This window comes from Schistocerca piceifrons, unplaced genomic scaffold (genome assembly GCF_021461385.2).
Source record: "Schistocerca piceifrons isolate TAMUIC-IGC-003096 unplaced genomic scaffold, iqSchPice1.1 HiC_scaffold_780, whole genome shotgun sequence".
NCBI classification, from domain to species: Eukaryota; Metazoa; Arthropoda; class Insecta; order Orthoptera; family Acrididae; genus Schistocerca; species Schistocerca piceifrons.
Window position 1 is genome coordinate 6456 of NW_025729037.1, and position 26545 is coordinate 33000.

The 26545-nt window shown below is 40.3% G+C and overlaps 1 protein-coding gene across 1 annotated transcript; it reads right to left on the bottom strand.

Annotated features, from left to right (window-relative positions):
- Positions 1–26245, bottom strand: LOC124770210 (flotillin-1-like). Its single transcript, XM_047249189.1, has 5 exons — positions 26144–26245; positions 16160–16347; positions 3345–3555; positions 202–431; positions 1–79 (listed from the first exon to the last, which is right to left on the bottom strand). The coding sequence occupies exons 1-5, from the start codon at positions 26243–26245 to the stop codon at positions 1–3; spliced, it is 810 nt and encodes a 269-aa protein (XP_047105145.1).
- Positions 26246–26545: the final 300 nt, after the last annotated feature.

Consider the following 26545-nt stretch of genomic DNA (forward strand, 5'->3'; position numbering starts at 1 on the left):
CTAGATCAATTGTTCCCCATTTCCTTTCCAAACAACATCAAACATTTCTATCCACCACCCCCATAGTAATCGTGCTGTGCTGTGCAGTTTATCCATTTTAGAACTCACTCACCTATAATTTTATCTGATGGTCACATATCACCACACATGAATAGGCCCTAACATAAGCAAATAAAACTGCAATTTCTTTGGCACATTTACTCCCATTTTTTACGTGCTAAACAATGGCTCTCTTTGCAGAGATAGTTCCCGCAATTGTTACTTACCTTCACAATATCAACACCTGTTAGAGTTTTTACCACTTCAGGGACTTTACTGACAATACTAAGGACTTCACCAGTGAGCTTGGCAGCACCAACCTCACCATTTCCTGCTGATACCATAGTTATCTTCTTTGCCTGTGACAGAGGAGCAGCAACTTCTGCTGCAACCTAAATTCAAAATATAATAAAATATTATGACACAGTAATTAAAGATATTCTTACCATATCTATATACTAATATATAACTTTTTATGTATGTGTAGTTCTAAAAGAAACACTGCAATGGCCATGAGCGATACACTAATGTCAATATTTGTTACAATTAATTCACTTTAGACAGTAAACTATGGATTCAATCTTTTTGAATTCATCATGTCTCTTAGGAGAATCATGGAGATGTGGAATGAATCAAGGTATACATTTATAAAAGAGAAACAAGCTATAGGTATTTAATCTGTACAATGGTTTTTAATTGTCTCATAAGTGAAGAACATTTCTTTGGATCTTACACTTATACCTTCGGTCTCCTGCAGCTATCATTTTCTGGTATGGATAGAGCGCCTAGAGAGCCACCTGACGTATTTAAACACACTTGTGTGCACTCCACACACTCAGTCAGGTACCTGGGTAGCAGCTCCTGATTTGCACTGCTTTGCTGAGCCATTTTGGGGACCCTCAAATTCTGAACCCTATGGCACAAGCCATGTAAGTCACCCCCTAGTTCGCCGAAGAGCCTCTGGTGCAAGTGGTACACCTGATTCAGAACCAAGGGCCCATAATCAGTTCTGAGGACAAACGTGCTGATTGTGGGTTGAAATTCCAAGAGCAGGGCTGGAATTCTCTGCTGGTTGCTGTAATTATTCATTATGAGCTTGGAGCACAGATGATAGGGATCATTTGTTCGAATGTGCACTGCAATCTGTAACTTGCTGTACACTGGTCTTCTAAAGCCTTTAGGAACAGATTCTTCAATATAATGAACGATACTCTCAGGGATGATTCACACATGCTTAACCTTTAGTGCTCCCTTTATCCTGCAATAAGACACAGCAAGTGAAGATTTTAACACTGGCTCTGTCGAAGTTTCAACTTGAGAACATACCTCAGACTTGTTGGTTGGGGAATGACTGTAACATCATGAGATTTCTCTGGTCCCTAACTCCCATTGTGATGTAACATGGTTGATTTCCCAATCTGATATGTTTTTCTACTCCCATATATAATCAAGTGTTTTCATTAATTTTTATCTAATTTTAAATACATTTCTCTGTTGGCATGTAACACCTACATCAAAATCTCACATTCTTAACTAAACTTAACTTCACTGGCATTTATTATTCAGATTATTATTTTGATTGTCCTTATTCTACTGATACAATTGATTTTCTTTATGGCACTCATAATTAGGAAATACAATCGACTGATGCTAGCACTAAGTTTGATACACAGAAAACCAATGGGCTAATCAATGTATCTAAGAAAAGTGACCTACACCATTCAAAAGTTAAGCATTCTGATTTTTAGAAAGTATTTTAAATTACCTACAACTAATTAGCTTGCAAAATATTTAAACTGGAAGGTCAAAGCCACTTAAATATTCTATTGCAGATTTCATTATAACCACTGTTAGATTCCAAACTTTGAGTGCATACTTTTGTTACCTTAATTTTTCTGTAGAAAATGATATACAGCAATAACTAATTAACTCACTAATAAATAATTTCATGGAATTTACTCTAAGTTGCGTTATGTCACTCCATATAAACAAAGGGATTCACACTGTGTAAGAAAAATGGTGTCCATATATTTTTCTAAATTTGTGATTGGCAACATTTTTTATAATCAAAACCAAATTAGTTCTTTCAGTTCATTCAAAAGAATAAAATCCAACCCAGTCCTTTTAAAAGCATTATGCAGTTTTCAAAATGACAATTTGTTCTTATGCTCATCTATAATAATTAGTTGGACATCAGGCAAAACTGACTGTTTGCAGTTTGTAAGTTTACAAGTAATCTCTATCTTTGTGTGTGCTCTCAAGTGTTGACTCATGCCACAAATATGTTCATTCTGTTCACTGAAGTACATGCACTGGTGACCACGAAACTAAAGAATTCTAATGTTTAATAACTTTTGAGTGAATTCCGTAACTAAATTAATTGACATTTTAAATTGACTGTGTTGTGTGGAGTGTGGAATGTCACTGAAATCAAATGATATAGTGATGGGCACAGTGCCGCTCATTAGCGATTGACTTAATGGAAATGTACAGTGTACAGTACTCTTAAATTGTTGCAGGACAGTGCTTAGTACAAACTGTGTTGATTTTACATAAATGAACTGGTGCCACAAAAGAACACTTAACTTTGCCACTGAACTGTGACTTGGTACGTACAGCAGTTCCCAACCTGGACATGTGCACTAATAAATTTCCATATTCTCTATAAACTAGACATTGTAATTAATAACGGAACCTTCAAAGGAATAAAATTTGTGTGTTAATGTCACCTAAAATATGGTGTAGTGTACATCTCTGAGCAAACACCACACCAAACTCATTTAAACTTTAAGCTGTGAAGAGATCAGGTTCTGCTACACTATGTACAGGGATGCTAGAACTACCAGTGGCACACTACTGCCAATCAAGTCAATGAGTGGTGAGAGGTCCTATATTTCCTGGAGAAGATTGAACTTTATGCACCTTTGATATATCCAGTATGTATTACAAATGCTTGATAATACACATTCTGACCTCACATTCCTTGTATTCTGTACAGTTTCTGTCCTGGAAAGCACAAGACTTGACTCATAAATGACCATGAATCTTAACTCGTCCTACCTTAGAATTTTTTTTCCTCTTTCTTAGCTCTATTTGCAGGAAGTATTTCATGTTTACTCTGTTTTCACAGGGAACCAGTTCTTGCTGTGAATGTTTGAGCCTTATTTAATGAAATTTCATCTTAACTTACACAATATTCACGTATTTGAATGTTTATTCTTTGGTATGTGTGATTACATTATAACAATTTGTGTGATATGTTTTCATACATAAATTACATTTAGTCAGAGTGTTCACCTATTTACCTTGGGTAATGTTTCAAGGAGCATATCAACCATTGCTGCTTCCTTGTAGTCCTTCCAGGCATCTGCTTTTTTTGCCATTTGTTCTGCTTCAGCTCGAGCCTTTGCCTCAATAGCAAATGCTTCTGCTTCTCCTCTGACACGAAGAGCTTCAGCTTCAGCCTCTGCTTCAAGTATCACTCTGTTTCTGTTTGCTTCAGCAAGTTTCTCCAACCTAAGCAAACATTGTAGTATTTCATACTTTATCTACTGCTGATCTTATTACTATTGCTAATGAGTATGATTTAATTCACACACTTCACATTTACATCTTTTTATTGTCTGCAAATATTCTAATACATTAAAATCAATGATAAACAATGACATTTTAATACAGCTGGGAACTGTAACTATGGAAGATTACAATATATCACTATTTACTACAACTTAACTATCACGAGATATGACACACAAAGTCACAAACAGACTCTAAGTTCCCTCCCTCCACTGAAGAATCATTTTAAGGATTTTGGTAGATACAACTAATGGTTTCTTATGCTGTTTCACAAACCAGACATTTTTTGTGCTGTTAGACACATCAAATATGATAGCTACATCTATCATTAACACAAATTATCAACTTTGCCAACATTAGGTGTGATTTATAACTTGCACACACACACACACACACACACACACACACACACACACACACACACATTTAAAATGAAGTCCAACAGGTGCGCTACCATTGTAGAACAAGATCCGATACAGTTCTGCTTTTGGTCACCACTTCTAGAAACTTTCAAAATGCTTAGTGTTTAATCTATAATTAATCTGATACCTTTTTACACCTGTGATCTTCATTATATTTATATTATATATATATTAATAATAATAATAATAACTTGTAGAGAAAAAAAGCATAAAATTCTTTTACAAACTTATGTCAGACAAGCACTGACTGGTAAGATCCATTTGCGTAATTGGCACTGCATCTCAAGATCAAATTGTACAATTCAGTTTTATCACAGGTTATCACACTGAACAATGATTTTGAACTTCCAAAACTGAATATATTGTGGGAAGTATTGGAGATAACTGCCATCAAACCCCATGAGGGCACAAATGTTTTCTTAGGACCAATGAGTCCTTAAGACAGAAAAATCTGTTAAACAAATGTCAGCCAATGATCCCAAGACAAAAGCCACACACAATATGTCAAAATGTAATTTCCTTTTTATCAATGGTCGCAGGCACCTGGATAAACTCCCATTTTCCAGGAAATTTCTTTTGTTTTAATTCATTGAATCAACAAAAGATCATGGCCAAGGAAGAGAAGATTCTCTAAATTCAATTGCTGAAGATATGCTCAGTCATGCACAAACAGAATTCATAACAAATTATCACACAGAAATAAACCCTTTCAACTGCATGACAAAAAGTGAACAAACTGAGAAGCTAAGGAAATTTGGGTCTTCCAGCTTTCCTAATAGAGGTACAAAATTGTTACTATAGATTACACTGACTTCTGCTGTCACATGTCTATAGATTACACTGGTTTCTGCTGTCACATGTCTTTCTTTGATGTGCAACAGCAGTCTAAACCAAAGTAATTGTCAGTGAATGTGATATACTTAGTTTTTATCTACTAAAATTTGCATTGATGCATGTTTGTTATTACTTTACTACTGGACTGCACTGTTTAACAGTCATGACTGGACAGACTAAATCAGAAGTAAATAAACAATATGAGATTTTACAATTTTTCATATAACATATGAAAAATGTTGTTCAGAATGATCATACACATAACATATGAAAACAATATTATTTTGTCCAATCAATTTGGTCACTGTTGAAAAATTCTTAAACAGAGTATAAAAGGTGCTCTTTCTAGGCCTGTGAAATTCTCCTTTTGAATGTTCCTAGCAACAGACATTGGATTTCTTGAGACAATGTTTTGAATATTTTTAGAGCAACCATTGGAAAACTATCTTGTGTTCCAGACAGCCTACAGCTTTGTATTTCAAAGTGCCTCTTGTTGCACGTGTCATAATTATGTACTGTATGTCTTGTCTCATGCTGAAAGACCCTTAGTTTTCTCTTACACTGTTGAGTGCAAAAGCACATACTGGTGAAAAAGCTGAAAATGGTCATTGTTCCTAACTGGCCAAATACAGTGGATCTTGGACCTTTTGGGTTAAGTTGAAACAGGTGATAGTGGGTCCACAACCAATTATAAGGAGAAAGGGAACCAAGAATTGGAAATGCATATTTATTGTATTATGGACATACTCAGCATACACTCACAACATAGCTCATAATAATTGTTCAAAACGGTGACAGCCAGTGTCAGTGCATGCGTGGCAATGATACATGAATTCTGCTGCACTCTCAAAGATCCCTGGTGTCTGTTGCACCAGGAGATGGACAGCTTGGACCCTAGCAAGCAGGTCTTCATCTATTTCTACAGGGGTTTCATACACAAATGTCTTGACATAACTGCAGAGGAAAAACCCCAGAGGTGCGAGATCTGGTGATAACAATGGCCATGGGACAGGACCACCTCTTCCAATCCAATGATGGGGGTATGTGTTGTTCAAGTGCTCGTGGATTATCATTGCAGTGGGCTGGTGCGCCATCTTGTTGAAGTCACATCCTATCGCAGACAACAAAGGATGCAGTGTCCAAGACGCAGCACATCTCACAGGAACATCAGGTCACACGGGACCAGTTAAATGGGGAGGCAACAATTAATGTCCCATCAAATAATCTCAGATGAAGCCTGCCCATAAGTTAACAGAAAACTGCTTTTTGCTGCCACTGATGTGGGTGGCACCAGAACTGCATGTACCATTGCAATACAGGCATTGAGACTGGAGGGTGTCGTCTTGAACAATTACTATAAGCTACACTCTTGTTACAAGATGTACGCTGTGTATGTCCATAAAACAATAAATATGAATTTCTGACCACTGGTTCCCTGTCTAAGTATGACCAGTTGTGGCCCACTATCACCCATTTCAATCTGACAAAAAGATTCGAGACACCCCTGTATAGGCTTCCAGTGCTCGAGTCTTTTGCCTGAAGTGATGATACTAACAAATTTTTTTAGCATTGACATGTGCTCGCAACCTGAAGAGTGTCCCCATAACAGTAGGCCATAATTAATGTGGATATGACATACTATGTAACTTACGGAGGAGCCAAAGGAAACATGGAAACAGTTTTTGCAGATCTCAGTACCGTTATGGTGGTACTGTTATCTATGTTTCAAATGAAATAGAGTGTAGAGCACTAGATCTTAGTTGGGCATGTGTTGAGAAACACTTTGAAATTACCGGGATCATATAATGAAACTTATCATACTATGTATCTACCATTCCCCTGACTCAGATGATAAAACTTTTTTAGATAATTTAGACAGTGTACTCTGCTACATGATGATGGTCGAAGTAGAGAGGATATAAAATGTAGACTGGCAATGGCAAGGAAATCGTTTCTGAAGAAGAGAAATTTGTTAACATCGAGTATAGATTTAAGTGTCAGGAAGTCGTTTCTGAAAGTATTTGTATGGAGTGTAGCCATGTATGGAAGTGAAACATGGACGATAACCAGTTTGGACAAGAAGAGAATAGAAGCTTTCGAAATGTGGTGCTACAGAAGAATGCTGAAGATAAGGTGGGTAGATCACGTAACTAATGAGGAGGTATTGAATAGGATTGGGGAGAAGAGAAGTTTGTGGCACAACTTGACTAGAAGAAGGGATCAGTTGGTAGGACATGTTTTGAGGCATCAAGGGATCACAAATTTAGCATTGGAGGGCAGCGTGGAGGGTAAAAATCGTAGAGGGAGACCCAGAGATCAATACACTAAGCAGATTCAGAAGGATGTAGGTTGCAGTAGGTACTGGGAGATGAAGAAGCTTGCACAGGATAGAGTAGCATGGAGAGCTGCATCAAACCAGTCTCAGGACTGAAGACCACAACAACAACAACAACAACTCTGCTACATAACGAAATGGAAACAGTGTGTAACTGTAATTGGGGGAGACTTTAATTCAAGCTTTGATGTAACATGTAACAAACCCAGTGTAAATAAGTTACTGAATATGCTAAGGCAGCACAACTTCCATCGTGTAAATTCAGAACCAACAAGACTACAAGTGCGCTTGGATAATGCTTTTGTCAACTGTGCTCGTGATATGTACTCCACCAAGGTAAAGGAATTTGTTTTCTCAGACCACTCCATGTTAACAGTAGAGTTAAGGCATTTTATAAAAGGGGATGAGAGCAAGGCTGCACAAAATTTAACAAAATCTAATACCTTAATATTAACAAAACACAATCTCGTAAAACTAACACACCAGCTGAGCATAACAAACTGGGACAAATTATTTCAAAACTGTGATTCCAGTGCCCAAACAGTTTACGAAACATTCCACAATTACTTAACAGGTACTTTACAAGCCCATATTGTTCAAAACAAATACCACAAAACAAGAAAGGGTAAATTTTGGTACACCAAAGAACTGGAAAATCTAAAAAATAAGCTACTGCTGTTGAAGTGCCTTGCCAAAGTAAACAATTCTAATGAAATTAAGGATCTTGAAAAAAATCACTAAGAAACTGTATAAGAAAGAGTTGCAATTGGCGAAACAAAGATACAACACAAATCTCATAAAAAATAGTAAAAACCGATGCAAAACAGCCTGGTCAGTAATTAATACTGTTAAAGGTGAAGTCAGAAACTTTGACAAGACAGTCCCAATACCAGCAGATACATTCAATAAATATTTTGTAAGCTGTGCTGATGATATCAAAAAGTTGATCAGTAAATCCAATATAACATGTATAGATTATCTTAAGAGAACAAACCTAAATCATAATAAGGCCAGATCATCATTGAAACACTTTAAAGAGGTATGCCAACATGAAGTTCTTAAAATAGTCAAAGAAATGAAAAATTCATACAATACAGATATTTTTAATATGTCAAACAATCTATTGAAAGAACTCATACATTACATTGCAGCACCATTAACATATTCTATAAACCTGTGTCTCATAGAAGGTTTTTTTTTTCCTGATCCTCTCAAACTATCCAAGGTAACTCCAGTCTTTAAGAAGGGTGTCAAATCAGATCCTGCAAACTACAGACCAATTTCACTAATTCCAGTACTAGGAAAAGTCTTTGAAGGCATAATATATCAGCAGATGTATGAGTACCTAGAACTAAATGGTATGTTAAGTGCATCACAGTTTGGTTACAGAAAAGGAAGGTCAGCTATACATGCCATAGAGCTCTTAGTCAGAGACATTCTAGCAGCATTTGGGGACCATGCGCACACACAGGTAACCTTATGTGATCTGAGCAAAAACTTTTGACTGTGTTGACCACTCACTTTTGCTCTCTAAACTTGAGTACTATGGAATATGTGATAAAAGTTTAAAACTCATCAAATCATACCTCGATAAAAGGAAACAGGTGGTGAGTTCAGGAAGTCATCTGTCAAACATACTCGAGGTTCAACACGGAGTGCCACAGGGATCTAAATTGGGACCACTTCTTTTCCTTGTACACATAAATGACTTACCAGGAAATATAGATGTAAAGACATATATGTATGGAGATGACACAACTTTTCTATCTGTAAACCATGTACTTGATAACCTTTTAAGTGATATGAAATTGGCAAAGAAAATGCAACATCATGGTTTAATGCCAATGGTCTGCTATTAAATGAGGAAAAGACCCAGAATATGTGGTTCAGTCTATCAAAGACTACAAAAATAGAAAAACAAAAGGCAAAGTTTTTAGGTATCGTACTTGACAACAGTCTAACATGGAACTCTCATGTTGATCACATAGTGGTTAGGTTATCAAGAGTTATATATTTGCTGAAGAGACTGATGTGTTGTGTGACATTTGAGTACGTAAGGACAGCATACTTTGCCTTTTTTCAATCTGTTTTAAGGTATGGGTTAATACCATGGGGAAACAGCAGAAAAATAAATGAAATTATGGTGATCCAGAAGAAAGCAATCAGAGTAATGGCTAAGGTAGATAATAGAACACATTGTAAACCATTGTTCATTAAATATAGAATTTTAACAGTTATTAATTTATATATTTTTGACAGTGTTGACTACATACTTGCTGAACTACCTAATTTAAGTGTAACAAATCAAAGGCATGATTACTATACAAGAACCCGTACTTCTCTGCTGTTGCCACAGAATAGATTAGCTAAAACTAACAATAGTCATAAGTATATGGCAATTAAAATATATAACAAATTGTCTAAAAATGGGTCAATCAAGCCTGACAAATTATTTAAAGAAAATGTTCATAACTTCTTATTAACTAATCCATTACATTCATTAGAAGAATTTTTAGAAATGCCCAATATCAACTTAGTTACATAAAATTTTATTTTGTGAAATTAATAGGTTAAGTGAACTGACGAAGTCTATTGCATGTAATAATGCTGAATGACCAATAAAGAATCTGAATCTGAATACACTGTTACATGGTACTGGTCGGTCAGTTAATAGACTCTTTACTCCCCTCAGAAGGTGTATTACGTGGGAGAGCTTGGAGAACACATACACTGTGTGCTCACTCACTGATAGCTTGCTGTCAGTCATGGAGCCCTACAGTTTGACTGTGACCATGCCATTTAATGCTGCTGAGGCTGCACATCAGATGATGCATTTTTTCTTAATTAATTTTATTTTTATTTTTGACAAAACATTCTTTGATGTTTCTGAAGGGCACATCTGTTGCATGGAGAGCTTGCGGGGCAGTTTTTCCTTTCGTAGAAAAGGTGGTGTCATAATCACAAACTGTAAAGTATGATTGTTACACTCTATATCACTGACATAAATAAGAAACAAGGGAGGTCCTCTGATGGATCCCTGGGGTACACTGTGCTCCAACTTCTGTTCTCAGGAGATTAATCTATGGACTGACATCCGCCTTTGGTATTCAAGGTAAGATTGAAGAGTTGCCAGAACACCACCTCCAATACCAAACACTTTAGTTTACTGAGCAGTAGCTTGTGTGAGACAGAGTCAGATGCCTTACTAATGTCATAGAGTGTCAGTGCCAACTCCCTTTGTCCTCTGACCTCTGCCATATCTTTTTAATTAAGTCCAATGCTGCTCTGACCATTGATTTTCCTTTTCAAAAACCATGCTGTGTGTCCTGGAAGAGTTTATTGTATTCAAAGCAACTTAGTATCTGGTGCTTTAACACAGGCACCATAACTTTTAGCTAAAATTGGGATTATTGTAATTGATCTAAAACTGGACACTTCACATTTTGATAGACTGGTACTGTCCATGCCAGTTTCAGGAGTTATGTGAAGACACGGAAGGATAAACATTTGTTGATTACTGTGGCTAGTGGTTGAGCAAACTCCAGAATAATTTCTTCTAACACTGTGCAGGACATGCTATAGATATCTGCACTCTCTGAATGCTTTTATGAATTCACTATTTTTACAATGTCCTTAGGGTGCACCAAATTTTGGTTTTTAATAGTGCAATGGCTTACATTTTTTTTATATGAGCCGTAGAATCTAAGCATGAGTCTGGTATTTCACTTTCAGTATTTTTCACTATACTTTGTTAGGATAGTCTGATTGAAGACATCACAACGACAGGAATTTAAGGCAGAGGTAAACTACTTCCTCTGCTCATTTACAGGGATTTAATGACCCTGTCATTGTATTTCTTTCCTGCATCCTCCACTCTCTTTCTGTAATATCTCTGGGCCCTTAAGTAGTTACAATGAAGCAGCCCTTTAGTTGGAAGAACTAAAGCTATCTTCATTCAGTTCCTGAACATTCTGACAATGCATTTTAGTTTATTTAACTCAGGTTTATACCACATCTTCCCTTTAATAGGTTTTTCCCTCCCTTGTCATTTGCCCACAAGTATCTTCTTGGGGATTATTGCGAACATGTAACCAAATTTCATTCTTAAGGTGTGGAACAGACATTCATATGAGTCACTGGCCTCCCCCATTCTTGCAATTTCCTGCTGTCAGTTTACACCAGACAGTGCTGCTTTCAGGTCATTCAGTCTCTCTTCTTCAATAATCCTTCTACTGAATGTGTAACTTGAATGCCGTGTGCTTCATTGCAATTTACTGTTGCTTTTCATATTGAGTTACATCACTACTGTATTGTGATCTGCAATCACTGGTACAACTACACTGTTATTATAATCCAAAGTATTGAAGTTGGTAATAATGGGGTCTAGACAGTCATCACCCATTTTTGGGAGTTAGTTTGCTACAAACAGCCCATAGCTGTTTATAAAGCTTTAGAAGTCACCACACAATGCATATTTAGACTTATGGCATGTAAGGTAAGATAAACAGTTCCCCATCTGTACAATAAAGTTTTCAAAGTTACTTTCTGGTGAATGATATACAGGGATAATAATGAGATCTATATTTGTTAACACTATTGTAGCCAGTTCATGATCCTCGTCCGTACATAAATTTTTTTTATACGATTTCCTGTACATTAAGCTTTTTGTTTGCATACAGTGACACACCACCATGCACCTAGTCAACAGATCTGTAATAGTCACCATCTCCTTCAGTCAACCAGCACTCACAGATACGTAAAACATCTGGTTTCACTATGTCAAAAAAAATGATAAAAGGTTCACCTTGGTTCTTACAACACTGCACATTAGTACTTGATATAACTAAAGGCATTTTATGTCAGCACTAACATCATTTCTGGTGTGAATACATGGCCCGGGTTTTCAATTTCACACTCCATTTTACAGGGGCACTGGTTGATCTCTGGAATAAGAACTACCTTGGGACACACAGTAATGTCCATTACTTTGTCCTTTAGATGAAATTCGACACCAATGTTGAAATTACTGATTACAATCTTAGTTTCTAGTTTCTATGCTTGAAAGTTGCTGTAACCTGGAAAGAATTTTTCCAGAAATTTTTCTACATTTTCAGTTGTGGCATTTTTCACTTTTGCTAAATGGAATAATAACCTTTTCTCTCCAAACAGCACTCCTTGCTTATCACCAGTGTCTGTTATCAGATTTTTTCTATGTATGGCAGTTGAATTTCTGACTCATTCCATGGCAGATGCCATGCCTCTACAGGTTTCTGAAATGGATGCCAGGCCTCTACAGGTTTCTGAAGTGCAGTCTTATATCACTTCGTGCATGCTGTCTGTTGTCCTGTAGTGGATGGTATTTGATAATCACTACAATGAGCAGTTCTTTTCCTTGATGTACCTCATGCCGGTCTGTATTTCTACTGGGTAAAAGTTTCTCCTCTGAAAGACTCACAGAGAAAGACTACTCTCATAATTACTGATTTATTCTGTTAACAGAAATATTATTCAGAGATCGGTTCTGTGTTGCTTCATGGATTTGTAGGCTCATTATTATTATTATTATTATTATTATTATAACTTGCTCCAATACATTACATAGGCCTGTCATAATTGCAATGTTTTTTTTCCTGTCCCCACTCAGTTTTATAATGAATTTAGGGGGCTGTGATGCACTTTGATTTGAATTTTGAATATTTGTACTAGACCTGTGTGTTACAAACTCAATAACGGACTCTTGATTTGGATTTAAGCATTAGTGGGACCTTTTTTAGCAGCCAGTATAATACTTTTCTGCACTTTTCCACCTAAAAAAAAAAGTGATGCTAGATGCTTTAACCTAGAATTTTGTAATGATCAGTGTCGAGTTGCATCATTTTCAAATTGTCTTTTATTAATCGAGTTACTGTTTTCATTAACTCTCTAACTGAACCTATTAACCTCAAAAAGTTTTTTGTATCATTCACACTAGAGGCATTGTTTTGCTTCCGGTAAGTCAACTGTACCTGGTGTACAAGGTGGTATAAATGAATTGTCTTGTATGTAAGAACTTTTGCACTGATTATACATTTCAATATCGTCACCTTCATTATTTTGCTGTTACGAGGCCTCTTTCTAGTTACAGAGTCTCTGATATTTCACTGCAGACACAACTTCTGTAAGTTCGGTTTGTAACCTAGCTTCACATGTATGACAATTTTGATATGCAAAGAACATGGGGCCACACTATGTCTGAGAGACACCCATTAAAACTGCTGATCCATGACTTGGAAATTTCAATTCTGTGTCAGGATACTCTTCTTGATGGCAAAGGTAATATTTACCTAAGGGACGAAAGATTTCTACACTGTATTTTGAATCATGTAAACTTATTCCGTGATTATTTGTATTTTAATTATCATGTACATTAAGCATTTCAAGAAGGTCCCAATAGTGGAGAAGCCTTCGTCTTTTTCCTGGCCTGTATCCCATATCTTCATGGGATTGGCATTTTAATTATTGGATTTGTCAATATTAGTGGTAGAGGGTGACCAGATGCCCTTCCGGTAACCACCCCTTTCTACCGGGATGGAAATTGTGTACCCCAATTGTCTGCACATATTGTTATCCCATGTGAAACTATGTGAATGTTTTCTGAATGTTTGTGAATCATGTGACTCAGACATGACTTTGGTACCAGCCTGGTATTCACCTAGTCAAACGTGTGAAACTACCTAAAAACCACATCCAGGCTCACCAGAACACTGGCTCTTGTCATTTCGTTAATTCATCTGGCAGATCTGATCTGGGGCTGGTGCACCCCCTTGAGTACCAGAAACTGTGTGTTAATGAATGTAACTATCTGGGCAGGTCATTGGAGAAGCTTGGATCAGCAATACAAAGCAAGTATTTACTGTGCAATAAATATCTAACTACAGAATGTGAAAAAGTTTTAAGGTCACATCAATAAATATTTTTGCTAACAAATTGTTGATGGCTATTTTTTAAATTGTAAAATGGGTATTAATTTCTGAATAAACTTGGTATGAACTTCAAGAGAGATGGAACAGTTCAAGTATGAAACTTGAAGGCGATTTTATGTGCAGGGTGTTCAGAAGTTCCCATTACAAATTTCGAGGACTTGTAGAAGGGAGTGAGCACATAATATTTTGAATAGAAATCCACATCTAAAACTGTTTCAATTCAGATGTTTAATTCATCCACTGCTGCTTGAGGAATGTAATTGGGCATGACACAATACAATTATTGGGTAACAATTCAGAAGGAAACATAATGAAATAGCCACTTAACACTTTAGCATGTTTGTCTGTATTAATACTTAAGCATTAAGTGTTATAGTTATTCCAAAACAAAAAAAAGGAATCCCACATACTGTACACACAGAACAGTACTGATGCATTACAACAACGGCTTGATGTAGCGACCACCAACATTGTTGCAGACATCGTTCTAGCCGCTGCACTAGAAATTGAAGAGACAACATGCGGGATGGAGAGTATGTACCAGAACATTGTTTGTAGGTACAGACATTGTACCTACAAAGCATGTTCTGGTACACACTCTCCAAACAACCTGATGTCTCTTCTATTTCTAGTGCAGCACCCAGAACTCTTATCAGCAGATCTTCCTCTGTCTCTACAGGAGACTTGCAAATTAAACTTCGCATATGACTCCAGCCCTGACATGGCTGTTTCCATGAATTCAGAACACAGTCCCTAGCAAACTTATACTCATCTGTGAGCAGAATAGGAGTTAAATCTGTGATCACTCTGGTCACATTGCTGGACCACTTTGGCCTATCCATCTTCCACCATATCATCTGTTGAAATATCTCCGAACTGCGCATGATAATTGAGGTTGTGCACCATCATGCTGAAACCACTTTTCCTGATGAATATCGAGTAGCACAGATTCCAAGAATGGATCCAATATGTTTTGTATGAAGATTATGCAGGGTGAGTTAGCTAGAGTGGAAGGCCCAATCACATCACCATCCAAAATATCTGCCCGCACATTAATACCAAACCATTGCTGACATCACTGAATAGGTGTGGCACAAGGGTTTTCATCTGCCCCGACATGGCTGTTTCATGAATTCAGAACACAGTCCCTAGTAAACTTACATTCATCTGTGAACAGAATTTGATGTGGAAACATGGGTGTGTTGATGCAGCAGTTCAGGAACCATGTGCAGTAGGCAACGTGTTTTGGAAAATTGGCTGAACCCATAGTGTGCAACCTTTGTAAGTTATAACACTGTAATTGTTGGTCATGAAAAATGGCCCTGACGATACTGTGACTAGCACCCATTTCACATTCAGTTGTTTTGAGGACTCATTGATGGGCTCTCTTCAATGCCATGAAGTACATCATCTTCAAATACATGTGTGTGGTGTTGCTGTGGAGCATCACAGACCCGCCTCCTCACAGTGTAGGTCCTGTTTCTCTGAGCCGCTGCATAACTTGGGCAAAAAATTTGTGCAGTGGCATGCTACGTTGAGGAAAACATTCATGATACACCCACACTAACATCTCTTCTGTTACCTTGAGCTTCACTATACACAAGGAGCATGTCTGTGCATTCAGGCATTGAACAGATCTCACAGCAAGGTAGATGTGAAGTGACATCAGGTGACCCTCTGACAAAGTACACATCATCCTGTCTACTCTATTGCATATCAGGATAAGAAATTCTGTGACTTATTTTTCCTTCAGCAGATGTGGACACTTGACACATCTGAATTGAAACTGTTGCAGAATGGAAACTGTACATTTTTGGACGTAGGTTCCAGTTCAAAATATCACATACTCACTCCCCTCTACAAGTCTTGGAAGTTTATAATGGGAATTTTTGAACACCCTGTGCAGTCCTGCTTGAAAGTAATAAGTTTTTAACCATAGTTCGCTGTTATTCTGAAACAGTCAATAAAACCAACATAGCTCCATCTCTTACTTATACTTCTCTGCTTCTGCAGGACGTCTTATAGTAGCTTCAAGTTCTCTCTCCCTTCGCTGAATTTCTTGGTCCTGGACTGCAATCTCTTGGCTTCGTTCTACAACAAGAATCTGCATCTGCTCTTCTTTGATTCGTTGCTTTGTCTTTGCTGCTTGTAGTTCATAAGCCAGTTCGGCCTCAGCTTTCTGCAATAAATGAAATTTCCTCCCATAATTCAAAATTATCAACAATGGGTAAAGATAACCCATCACCCTCTAGGTGATGAGTGATATGCAAGTCTGATGTACTAGAGTGCCTGAAAGCCTACTCTGGTCTTGCTAAATAAAAAATAAAACAGTAGATCCACTTCATTACTTGTAGCCTGACACACACACACACACACACACACACACACACACGTCAAATCGTTGTAGCCTGAATGGTGAGAGAGACTGCTTTGTGTGGAGCAGTAAGAAGGTGAGGACAAAAAAGGGAAATGAAATGTGATTGGGTAAAGGGTGGGGGTTGAGGGCAGGGGCAGGGGTAGAGGTGGGGTGGGGGCATGGGGGACAGGAGTAATAGTATGGACACAAAACATGAGTGGGACAATGTTATCCTACTGATATTGAATGTTTGCTGTGGCACTTGACACAATGAAGTGGCACATTACTTCATTTGGATGAAAACAGTTATAAAACATAACTTTGACAATATTTGTTTTGCTTGTATATAATTTTCTGCAGCAGAAGTTGTGGCATATGTAAGAAGTACTGCTACCTTTAATACTCCTTACTCATTGGTTTTTGGCACATCCAAAGCTGAGTGCACCTTTTCACTTGTGGGGCCATTATCTTGCTGTTTAATGACAACAATGCCCAAGCACAAACAGTCATGCACAGGTTTGTGAGCAGGGGGATCATTGTTTGGGTTCCTTAACATGTGCTCACAGTGTTGTGCATAAACTTCCTGAAGAAGTTGCTAAACAGTTGATTATTAGGGAAAAGTAATTTATGAATCTGTTTATTTGCAGAAAAACTGATGGAGTTATGTATGAAATTTTTCAAAGAATTAGTTTTGCAGTTGTTGGTTAGTGACTTCTGTTGGTGGAAGGAACAGCTTCCATGAACAGAGATGACCTGTTAAATCAATGTGGAAATACTACGTCGCAATGGATACACCAGCAAGAATGTGAAATGAGCTTAACTGTTAAAAATAAGAGTGTATAAGCCTAGACATTATTAGCAAGTGCGTTATGTACCAGAAAAAAGATAGTAAAATGAAGTAACAATGTTAGGAAAAGCACACATTGCTACTCATCGTAAAGATGACAGGTTGAGTTGCAGATGTGCACAAGCTAAAGACTATAGTTTCCAGCCAAAGCCTTCTTCAGCAAAACACACACACATTCACCCAAGAAAGCACACGACTGCTACCACCAGCAGTTCCATCTGGTCAGAGCTGCGGATGAGTAGCAATTTATCTTTTTCCTAATATTGTTGACGTTTCAACCTTAAGTTTCCAGTGTTTGATAAAATTAAGTCATACTGATTTGTACTGTCATTATTTCCATTTACTCTCATGTTGATCAGTCTGGTGTGGCATTTGAAGATAGCAAAATGAAAACCAAAATTTTAAACTTCACATTCCAGAAATTGTTCACACAGTAGAATTGTATAAATGTACAATCATTTGACCATTGGATAGACTCAAGTATGAATGACATAGTAATAAGCATCCCTGGCATAGAGAAAAAGCTGAGAGATTAGAAACAAATACACCACTAGGTCCAGATGGAATACCAGTTCAATTTTACAAAGAGTACTCTACATTATTGGCCCCTTAGCTAGCTTGCATTTATCATGAATCTCTTATCCAGCAAAAAGTCTCAAGTGACAGCAAGAAAGTGCAGGTAACTCCAGTATATATGTAGGGTAAAAGAACGGACCCACAAAATTTCAGACCAATATTCCTAACTTCAGTTTGCTGCAGTATCCTTGAACATATTCTCTGTTTGAATATAATAAACATTCTTGAGACTGAGAAGCTGGTGGCCATGAACCGGCATGGTTTTAGAAAGCATGGCTAGTGTGAAACTCAGCTTGCCCTATACTCAGTGTTATATTGTGAACTATGGATGAAGAGCAATAGGCTGATTCCATATTTCTAGAGTTCCAGAAAGCATTTGACATGGTACGCTATTAAAGTCTGTTAACAAAGGTACAGGCATATGCCAGATATCCAAGCAACTCAAAGACTTCTTAAGTGCTAGAATCCAGTAAGTTGTCCTCAGTGGCAAGCCTTCATCAGAGACGAGGGTATTGTCAGGAATGCACAGGGAAGTGTGATAGGACTGCTGCTGTTCTCTATATACATCAATGATTTGGTGGACAGGGTGGTCAACAATCTGCGGCTGTTTTCTGATGATGCTGTGGTGTACGGTAAGGTATCAAAGTTGAGTGACTGTAGGAAGATACAGAACAACTTAGACAAAATTTCTAATTGGCGTGATGAACGGCAGCAAGCTCTAAAGATGGAAAAATGCATGTTAATGAGGAAAGTTGGTTGGTTTAAAAGGGGGACGGCTGTAGAGGGGGGGGGGGGGGGGGGGGCAAACTGTGTGGTCATCGGTCCCTTGTCCCAGTAGAACAATTACCCACTGCAACACATTAAAACCTCCACCCTAAAAGTTCTAGGATGGAGGACAAAGAACACGTGCTAAAACTCAGATCAAATGATATAATTAACCCTCATGAATAAAACGCAGAACTAAAGCTGCTGGTGAGGCATTGTCTCCCAACACTGAAGGTAGGGTGCTGGGAAAAGTTAAAAGTCTGCAGCAGAGCAGCTAAAAGTGGGCAATCCAGTAAGAGGTGGATGACTGTCATTTGGGAGCTACAGCGACACTGAGTTGGGTCCTCGCGACAGAGGAGGTAACCACGTGTGAGCCACGTATGGCCAATGCAGAGCCAACAAAGGACAACTGATTCCCTGCAAAAAGCCCATAGGGAAGACTTCCACACATTCGCAATCTCCTTAATGACATGCAATTTGTTGTGCATTCTGTTATACCACTCCATCTCCCAAAGCCGAAAAACCTTGCAGCGTAAGACAGAACGCAGGTCAGGTTCACAGATGCCCATCTCCAGGAGTGGTTTCAGTATAGCCTGTTTGGTCAGCCTGTCAGAAAGTCCATTGCCTGGGATTCCGACGTGTCCTGGGGTCCACACAAATGCCACTGAGTGACTGGACCTTTCCAGGGCAGTGATGGACTTCTGAATGTTCGCTACCAAAGGATGGTGAGGGTAGCACTGGTCAATAGCTTGTAAGCTGCTCAGGAAGTCAGAACAGAGAAGAAATGACTCACCAGAACAGGAACAGATGTACTGAAGTGCATAAGATATGGCCACAAGCTCTGCAGTGAATACTGAAGTGCATAAGTTATAGCCACAAGATCTGCAGTGAATACACTGCAGCCAGCAGGCAAGGCATGCTGTTCAATATGGTCTCTGTGGACGTAAGCAAAGCCAACATTACCATCAGCCATCGAGCCATTGGTGTAAACAATTTCAGAACCCCGGAACAAGTCAAGAATTGAGAGGAAGTGAAAGCGGAGAGCGGCAGAGTTAACGGAGTCCTCATGGGCATGCGAAAGGCCCAGACGAAGCTTTGGCTGAGGTGTACACCATGGAGGTGTTGTAAACGGACCTCAAGTAGAGGTGGTAAAGGGGACTCCAGTTGAGTGAGAAGGGATCGCACGTGAACCGCAATTGTGAGCCCTGACCTGGGCCACCAATGCGGGAGATGAAATGCCATGGGTGGGAAAAAGAGACAGTAATTCGGATGCTCAGGGGAATTACGAATGTATGCAACATATCTGGAGAGCAGTGGTACATGTCGGATCCGCAATGGAGGGACCGCGGCCTCCATCAGGACACTGGTCACTGGACTTGTTCTAAAAGCTCCCGTCACTAGGCGAATGCCACAGTGGTGCACTGGGTCGAGTAAACGCAACACTGAGGGCACAGCCGAACAGTAAACCAGACTCCCATAGTCAAGGCGGGATTGAACAAGGGCTCTGTAGAGCTGCTGCACCCCAGTTTGTGTTGCTTAGGCAGTGGAGGGCTGAGGGGTCCTGCCAGCACATCCACTTAAGCTGAGAAAGGTGAGGTAGCCAAGTCAATCAGGTGTCGAAAAATCAATACGTCTCCACTACAGTGAGTGGATTGTCATTCAGATAACATTCTGGTTCTGGATGAATGGTACGATGCCAATGAACTGTAAACATGACTTTGCGGCTCAAAACTGGTAGCGGTGGGCTACAGTCCAAGACTACCTCTTGTGAATGGCTCCCTGTAGGCGCTGCTCAGCAACACCAGTACTGGAGGAGCAATACAAAATGCAGAAGTCATCCGCATACAGAGAAGGGGAGACCGACGGCCCTACAGCTGCTGCTAGGCCGTTAATGGCCACTAAAAATAGAGATACAATACAGAGTCCTACGGAATGCCATTCTCCTGAATATGGGGGTACTATGGCAGGCACCAACTTGGACATGGAAAGTACGGAGTGACAGGAAGTTTTGGATAAAAATCGGGAGCTGGCCCCAGAGACCCCATTCATACAATGTGGCAAGGATATGACGACGCCAGGTCGTGTGGTATGCTTTATGTAAGTCAAAAAAGACGGCAACCAGGTATTGGCGTCTGGAAAAGGCTGTTCAGATGGCAGACTCAAGGGACACAAGATTATCAGTGGTAGAGCAATCCTGGCCGAAGCTGCCCTGACATGGAGTCAGTAGGCCAAGTGACTCCAGGACCCAACCTAATCACCAACATACCATATGTTACAGCAGCTTACAGAGAACGTTGGTGAGGCTGATGGGCTGATAGCTATCCACATCAAGTGGATTTTTACCGGGTTTTAGCAAGGGAATGATGGTGCTCTCCCACCATTGCCATGGGAAGACGCTATCACACCAGATCCGGTTGAAGATGATGAGGAGATATCGCTTGTAGTCAGATGAGAGATGTTTAATCATCTGACCATGGATCCGATCCAGCCCAACAGCTGTGTCAGGGCAATATGCAAAGGTGCTGAGGAGCTAGCACTCTGTAAAGGGGGCGTTATAGGGTTCACTGTGGCATGTAGTGAATGAGAGGACTTTGCTTTCCATTCGCCGTTTGAGGGTACAAAATGCTGGGGGGTAGTTCTCTGGTGCAGAGGCTTGAGCATAGTGCTCAGCAATGTGCTTGGCGATCACGACTGTGTTGGTAGAGAGCATGCCATTGATGTTAATGCCAGGGACACCTGTTGGGGTTTGGTACCCAAAAAGACATCTGATCTTAGTCCAGACTTGGGAAGGTGACATATGGCACCCAATGGTTGACAAGTACCTCTCCCAACACTCCTGTTTCCATCGTTTTATAAGCAGGCGAACATGGGAATGGAGCCACTTAAAGGCTATTAGATGCTCTAAGGAAGGGTGCTACTTATGTCGCTGTAGAGCTCACCGACAGTCTTTAATTGCCTCAGCGACTTCCGGCAACCACAAAGGGACTGTCTTTCGCCGGGTGCACCCTAGAGAATGAGGGACCACTTTTCCGCTGCAGAGGAGATTGTTTTAGTGACCCGCTCAATCACAACATCAATGGTACCATGTGGGGAAGATTCAATGGTGACAACAGATGTGATGACTACCCAGTCTGCCTCGTTTAAAGCCCATCTCGGTAGGCGTCCATGGGCATGATGCAGAGGGACTGACAGGAAGATGAGGATGTGGTCACTACTATACAGGTCGTCATGTCCTCTCCCATGGATCGGTGGGATAAGTCCTGGGCTACAAATTGATAAATCAATGGCCGAGTAACTACCATGAGCCACACTGAAATGTGTGGTGGCCCTAGTATTTAGAGGCGGAGGTCAAGTTGGGACAGTAAGTTTTCAACATTTCTGCCATGGCCAGTAAGCATGGTGCTACCCCACAAGGGGTTATGGGCATCAAAATATCCCAAAAGGAGGAAAGGTTTAGGGAGTTGATCAATCAGTACAGCCAGTACATTCAGGGGTACCGCACCATCTGGAGGGAGATATATGTTGCAGACAGTTATTTCCTGCATTGTCCGTATCCTTACAGGCACAGCTTAAGAGGAGTTTGAAGGGGCACAGGTTCACTACATACCGAGTTCAGGACATAAACGTAAACTCCACCTGACACTATTATATTCGCTACAGTTCTTGTAATATCCCCTGTAGCTGTGAAGGGCAGGAGCTGTATTGTTGGAAACCAGGTTTCCTGGAGGGCAATGCAGAAAGCAGGTGTAAAGTTTAACAGTTGCCATAGCTCAGCCAGGTGGTGGAAAAACTACTGCAATTCCACTGGAGGATGACTTGATTGCGAGACTGGGAAGGCATGAAACACTCAATGAGGCAGTCTGTGCCTCAGGGTCACCTGCTGCCACCGATTTATTTCCTGAACAGACTGTATCCATTGTGTCTGAGGGTCTGGTGAGATCTAGGTCTTCAGCGGACGCCAGAATCTTCACCTCATCCTCAGACGCAGAGCTTGTAGGCAGCGGTGGTGAGGGTGCCACCGCAAGTCCCTTGGTCTTGGGGGACTTCTTTCTGGATTTCTCTCACTGATCCTTGGGTTTCTCTTGCTGGGAGGGCTTCACTGATTCAGTGTCTGGGACTGTGGACGATCGTGAAGCCCTATGACCAGCTGCTTTTGGCACTTCAGACTTAACACTTTTCTGGTTAAGAAGTGGAGACTGGTGTGTCCAATGGTTGGGGGGCAGTGCTCCTGAAGTAGGTAGTATGAGAGCAACAGGGGACAGGAGTGCCCCCCCCCCCCCCACCATCAAGGAGGCAGGTGTAGTCTTGCGGCTCTCACAGCCAACTGGAACTTGCGGAACTGATGGGGCTACAACTTTTCTCGCAGCAGCAGCACAAGAGGAGGTCGTAGCCACAGGATGTAGCCGCTCAAATTTCCTTTTCACCTCAGTCCAGGGTCTTGTATTCCATGATTTTCCTTTCTTGCTGTAAAATCCTGCAGTCTGATGAGCAAGGGGAATGATGCTCTCTGTAGCTGACACAGATGGGAGGGCGGGGTATATGGAGTATTGGGATCGGATGGACATGCACAATCTTGACATGTGATGCTGGGAGTACAGCAGGAAGACATATGGCTGAACTTAAGCACTTCATGCACCACATTGGGGGAGGCTTGACATCACAGTGATAAACCATCACCTTGACCTTCTCTGGTAATGTGTCACCCTCAAAAGCCAAAATGAAGGCACTGGTGGCAACCTGATTATCCCTCAGACCCCAACGGACACGCCGGACGAAATGAACTCCTCATCGCTCTAAGTTGGCACGCAACTCGTGATCAGACTGCAAATGAAGGTCCCTGCAGAATATAATACCCTGGACCATATTTAAGCTGTTATGAGGCGTGATGGTAACGGAAACATCCCCAGCTTGTCACAAGTGAGTAGTGCCCGTGACTGGGCAGATGATGCAGTTTTTATCAAGGACTGACCCTAACCGCATTTTGGACAAGCCCTCCACCTCCCTAAACTTGTCCTCTAAATGCTCTACAACAAAAAACTGAGGCTTCATTGAGGACAAACGAGTCCCCCATCAGCTCTCATACATACGAGATACCGGGGCGAATAAAGTTCACTGCCATCCTTAGCCTGGAATTCCTCCCATGGTGTGACCAAGGAGGGGAACAAATTGGATCATACTTCCTTGCGTTGTACTGAGACTTGGAATGTTTAAGAGACTGCTGGCATTTGATCACCAGCAAGTGACGACGTGGTACACTTCATCGCGCCTCATCCACCCTGATGCCACTCACTCCGACCAGTGGCCCTCCCCACGGGCGCCACCCAGCTGCAACAAAGGCCACCTGGCAGGATGGCCATTGCCAGGAGTCCCGATGCCCAGGGTGACGGGCATCTACTCCTTGGCATACATGGGGAGTTAATAGCACAGGCATCAGCCACAGTGATCCATGTGTAGTCAGGGGGCTACAACTGACAGGGTACATGGCGGCCCCACCACAGTGGACTGGCTACCATGCTCGGCCAACCAAGACTCGAACTCAGGAACCTTTGCCTTTTGCGGACAAGTGCTCTACCAAATGAGCTACCCAAGCACGACTCGCGCCCCGTCCTCACAGCTTTACTTCTGCCAGTACCTCGTCTCACTGTTTTAATCTTCCAGGAAGTTTCATATCAGTGCACACTCAGCTACAGAGTGAAAATCTCATTCTGGACACTGTCATCGTCGTGCAGGAAACGACATTGCATAGTGGGTGGAGGAAAAATGCACCCAGGAAGGTGCCCTCCTGAAAGAGATGGAGGATGAGCGGGACTGCATGCCATGACAAGAAAGTGGGCGTAAAGATCTCAATGCACTATGGGCACGATGCACCATGTAAGGCGCCCTTCCCAATTGGCTCGCTCATTGGGAAAATTTTGGAAAATTGAGGTCAAACCCTGCAGGGGACCATCATATAAAGGCCAAAAGGTATGAGACTCCTTTTAGTCACCTCTTACGACAGGCAGGAATACCTCGGGCCTATTGTAATCCCCGGGCCTGCAGGGGGGTTAAAGTGGATGGATAGGAAGAACAAACCTGTAATGTTTGGATACAATATTAATAGTGTCCTGCTTGACACAGTCAACTCTTTAAAATATCTGGACTTAAGACTGAAAAGCAATATAAAATGGAATGAGCATATGAGAACTGTGATATGGAAGACAAAGGGTCGACTTCACTTTATAGGGAGAATTTTAGGAAAGTGTGTTTCACATGTATAGGAGACCACATATAGGACACGTGCAACCTATTCTTGAGTACTGCTAGAGTGGTTTGGGATCTTTACCAGGTTGGATTGAAAGAAGACGTCAAAGAAATTTAGAGGTAGGCTGCTAGATTTGTCACTGGTAGGTTTGAGCAATTAGGAATCCCTGGAGGGAAGGTGACGTTCTTTTTGAGGGACACTATTGAGAAAATTTAGAGAACCAACATTTGAAGCTGACCGCTGAATTATTCTAGTGTCGCAACATACATTGTGCATAAGGACTGTGAAGATAGGATATGAGAAATTGGAGCTCATATGGAGGCATATGAACAGTCATTTTTTCCCTCGCTCTATTCGGAGTGGAACAGGGGAGGGAATGACTAGTAGTGGTACATTGTACCCTCCGCCACGTACCATACGGTGGCTTGTAGAGTATCTATGTACAAGTAGATGTAGGTGTGGATGTAGATGTAGTAGTAGATATTTCAAAGTGAAATTTTTCGTGTTTTTATAATCAAGGAACTTTGATATCTGAAAAGTATAAGAGATACATGTTTATATTTAGGTTGCATGGTTAGGTTTTATTTAGAAATGAAGAGTAATCCCTCTGTACAACTCCCATATTTGGGTTCAATAGCCAGAAGATTAATAAACTAAAAAGTGTTACAGGAGATTCACAGGTGACAGATTGAGCTGTGACATAGCCCAAAGTCTAGATTGTCTTGGAAAGTGACAGCTTTGCTATGAGTTGGAAAAACCATGGAATTTGAATACTAAATCTTAAATTGTGATGAAATAATGAGAACTCTAGGTTACGTTGAAAGATGACAGTTTAGTTGTAAGTTAGTGAAGCCAACAAATTTGATTTGATGAGAATAAATATATTCTTGTTATTATGCACATTTTAGACACATTGGCTTTTGAAAAGTGGTTTATGTCCACTATTCTGGTTACATCATGCACCAATGCCGATGGGTAGTATCGGTAGCTTCAGTATTTCTCATGAGACAGCTAGAGAGAAATAATGAGTAAGGAGCTGTTGGAGAAAGGAGGCGCAGTAGTAATATTGGGGTTAAGAGGATTAAGGGTTCTCATTTATTTGAGTAACAATAATAATAAACGCAATTTATGGATGTGCTTGACAGACCATAACGAGACATCACCCAAAGTCAAACTGGTGGGTTGCAAACCTCACCACCGAGTCTCGAAGCAAAGTTGGCCCTAAATGCTTCTGTTCCCAGCTCAATACCAGCATGGTGAATAGTGTTGACATTTCCCTCTATTATATTCATATCATTAATTTTGAGATATAATTTTCAATCTGAAGCATACACTAGGCATCAATAATCCATTAGGGATCACATGTAAGTCTTGTAGAATTATATCAAATATGCTCCCTCTGCCCCATGTGAAAGTTGCTGAGTTACTGTAACATTCTGAGTGCTTTGAGGAATTTTGATCTGATGTGTCTTAGGGTTGGTAAAACACATAAATCATCCATCAAAAATTATTCCCAATATTTTGTTAATTTTTTGAAACTCAGAGAGACACACTTCATCTGTAGTAGAGGTGGTGGGCTGAAAGCAATATGA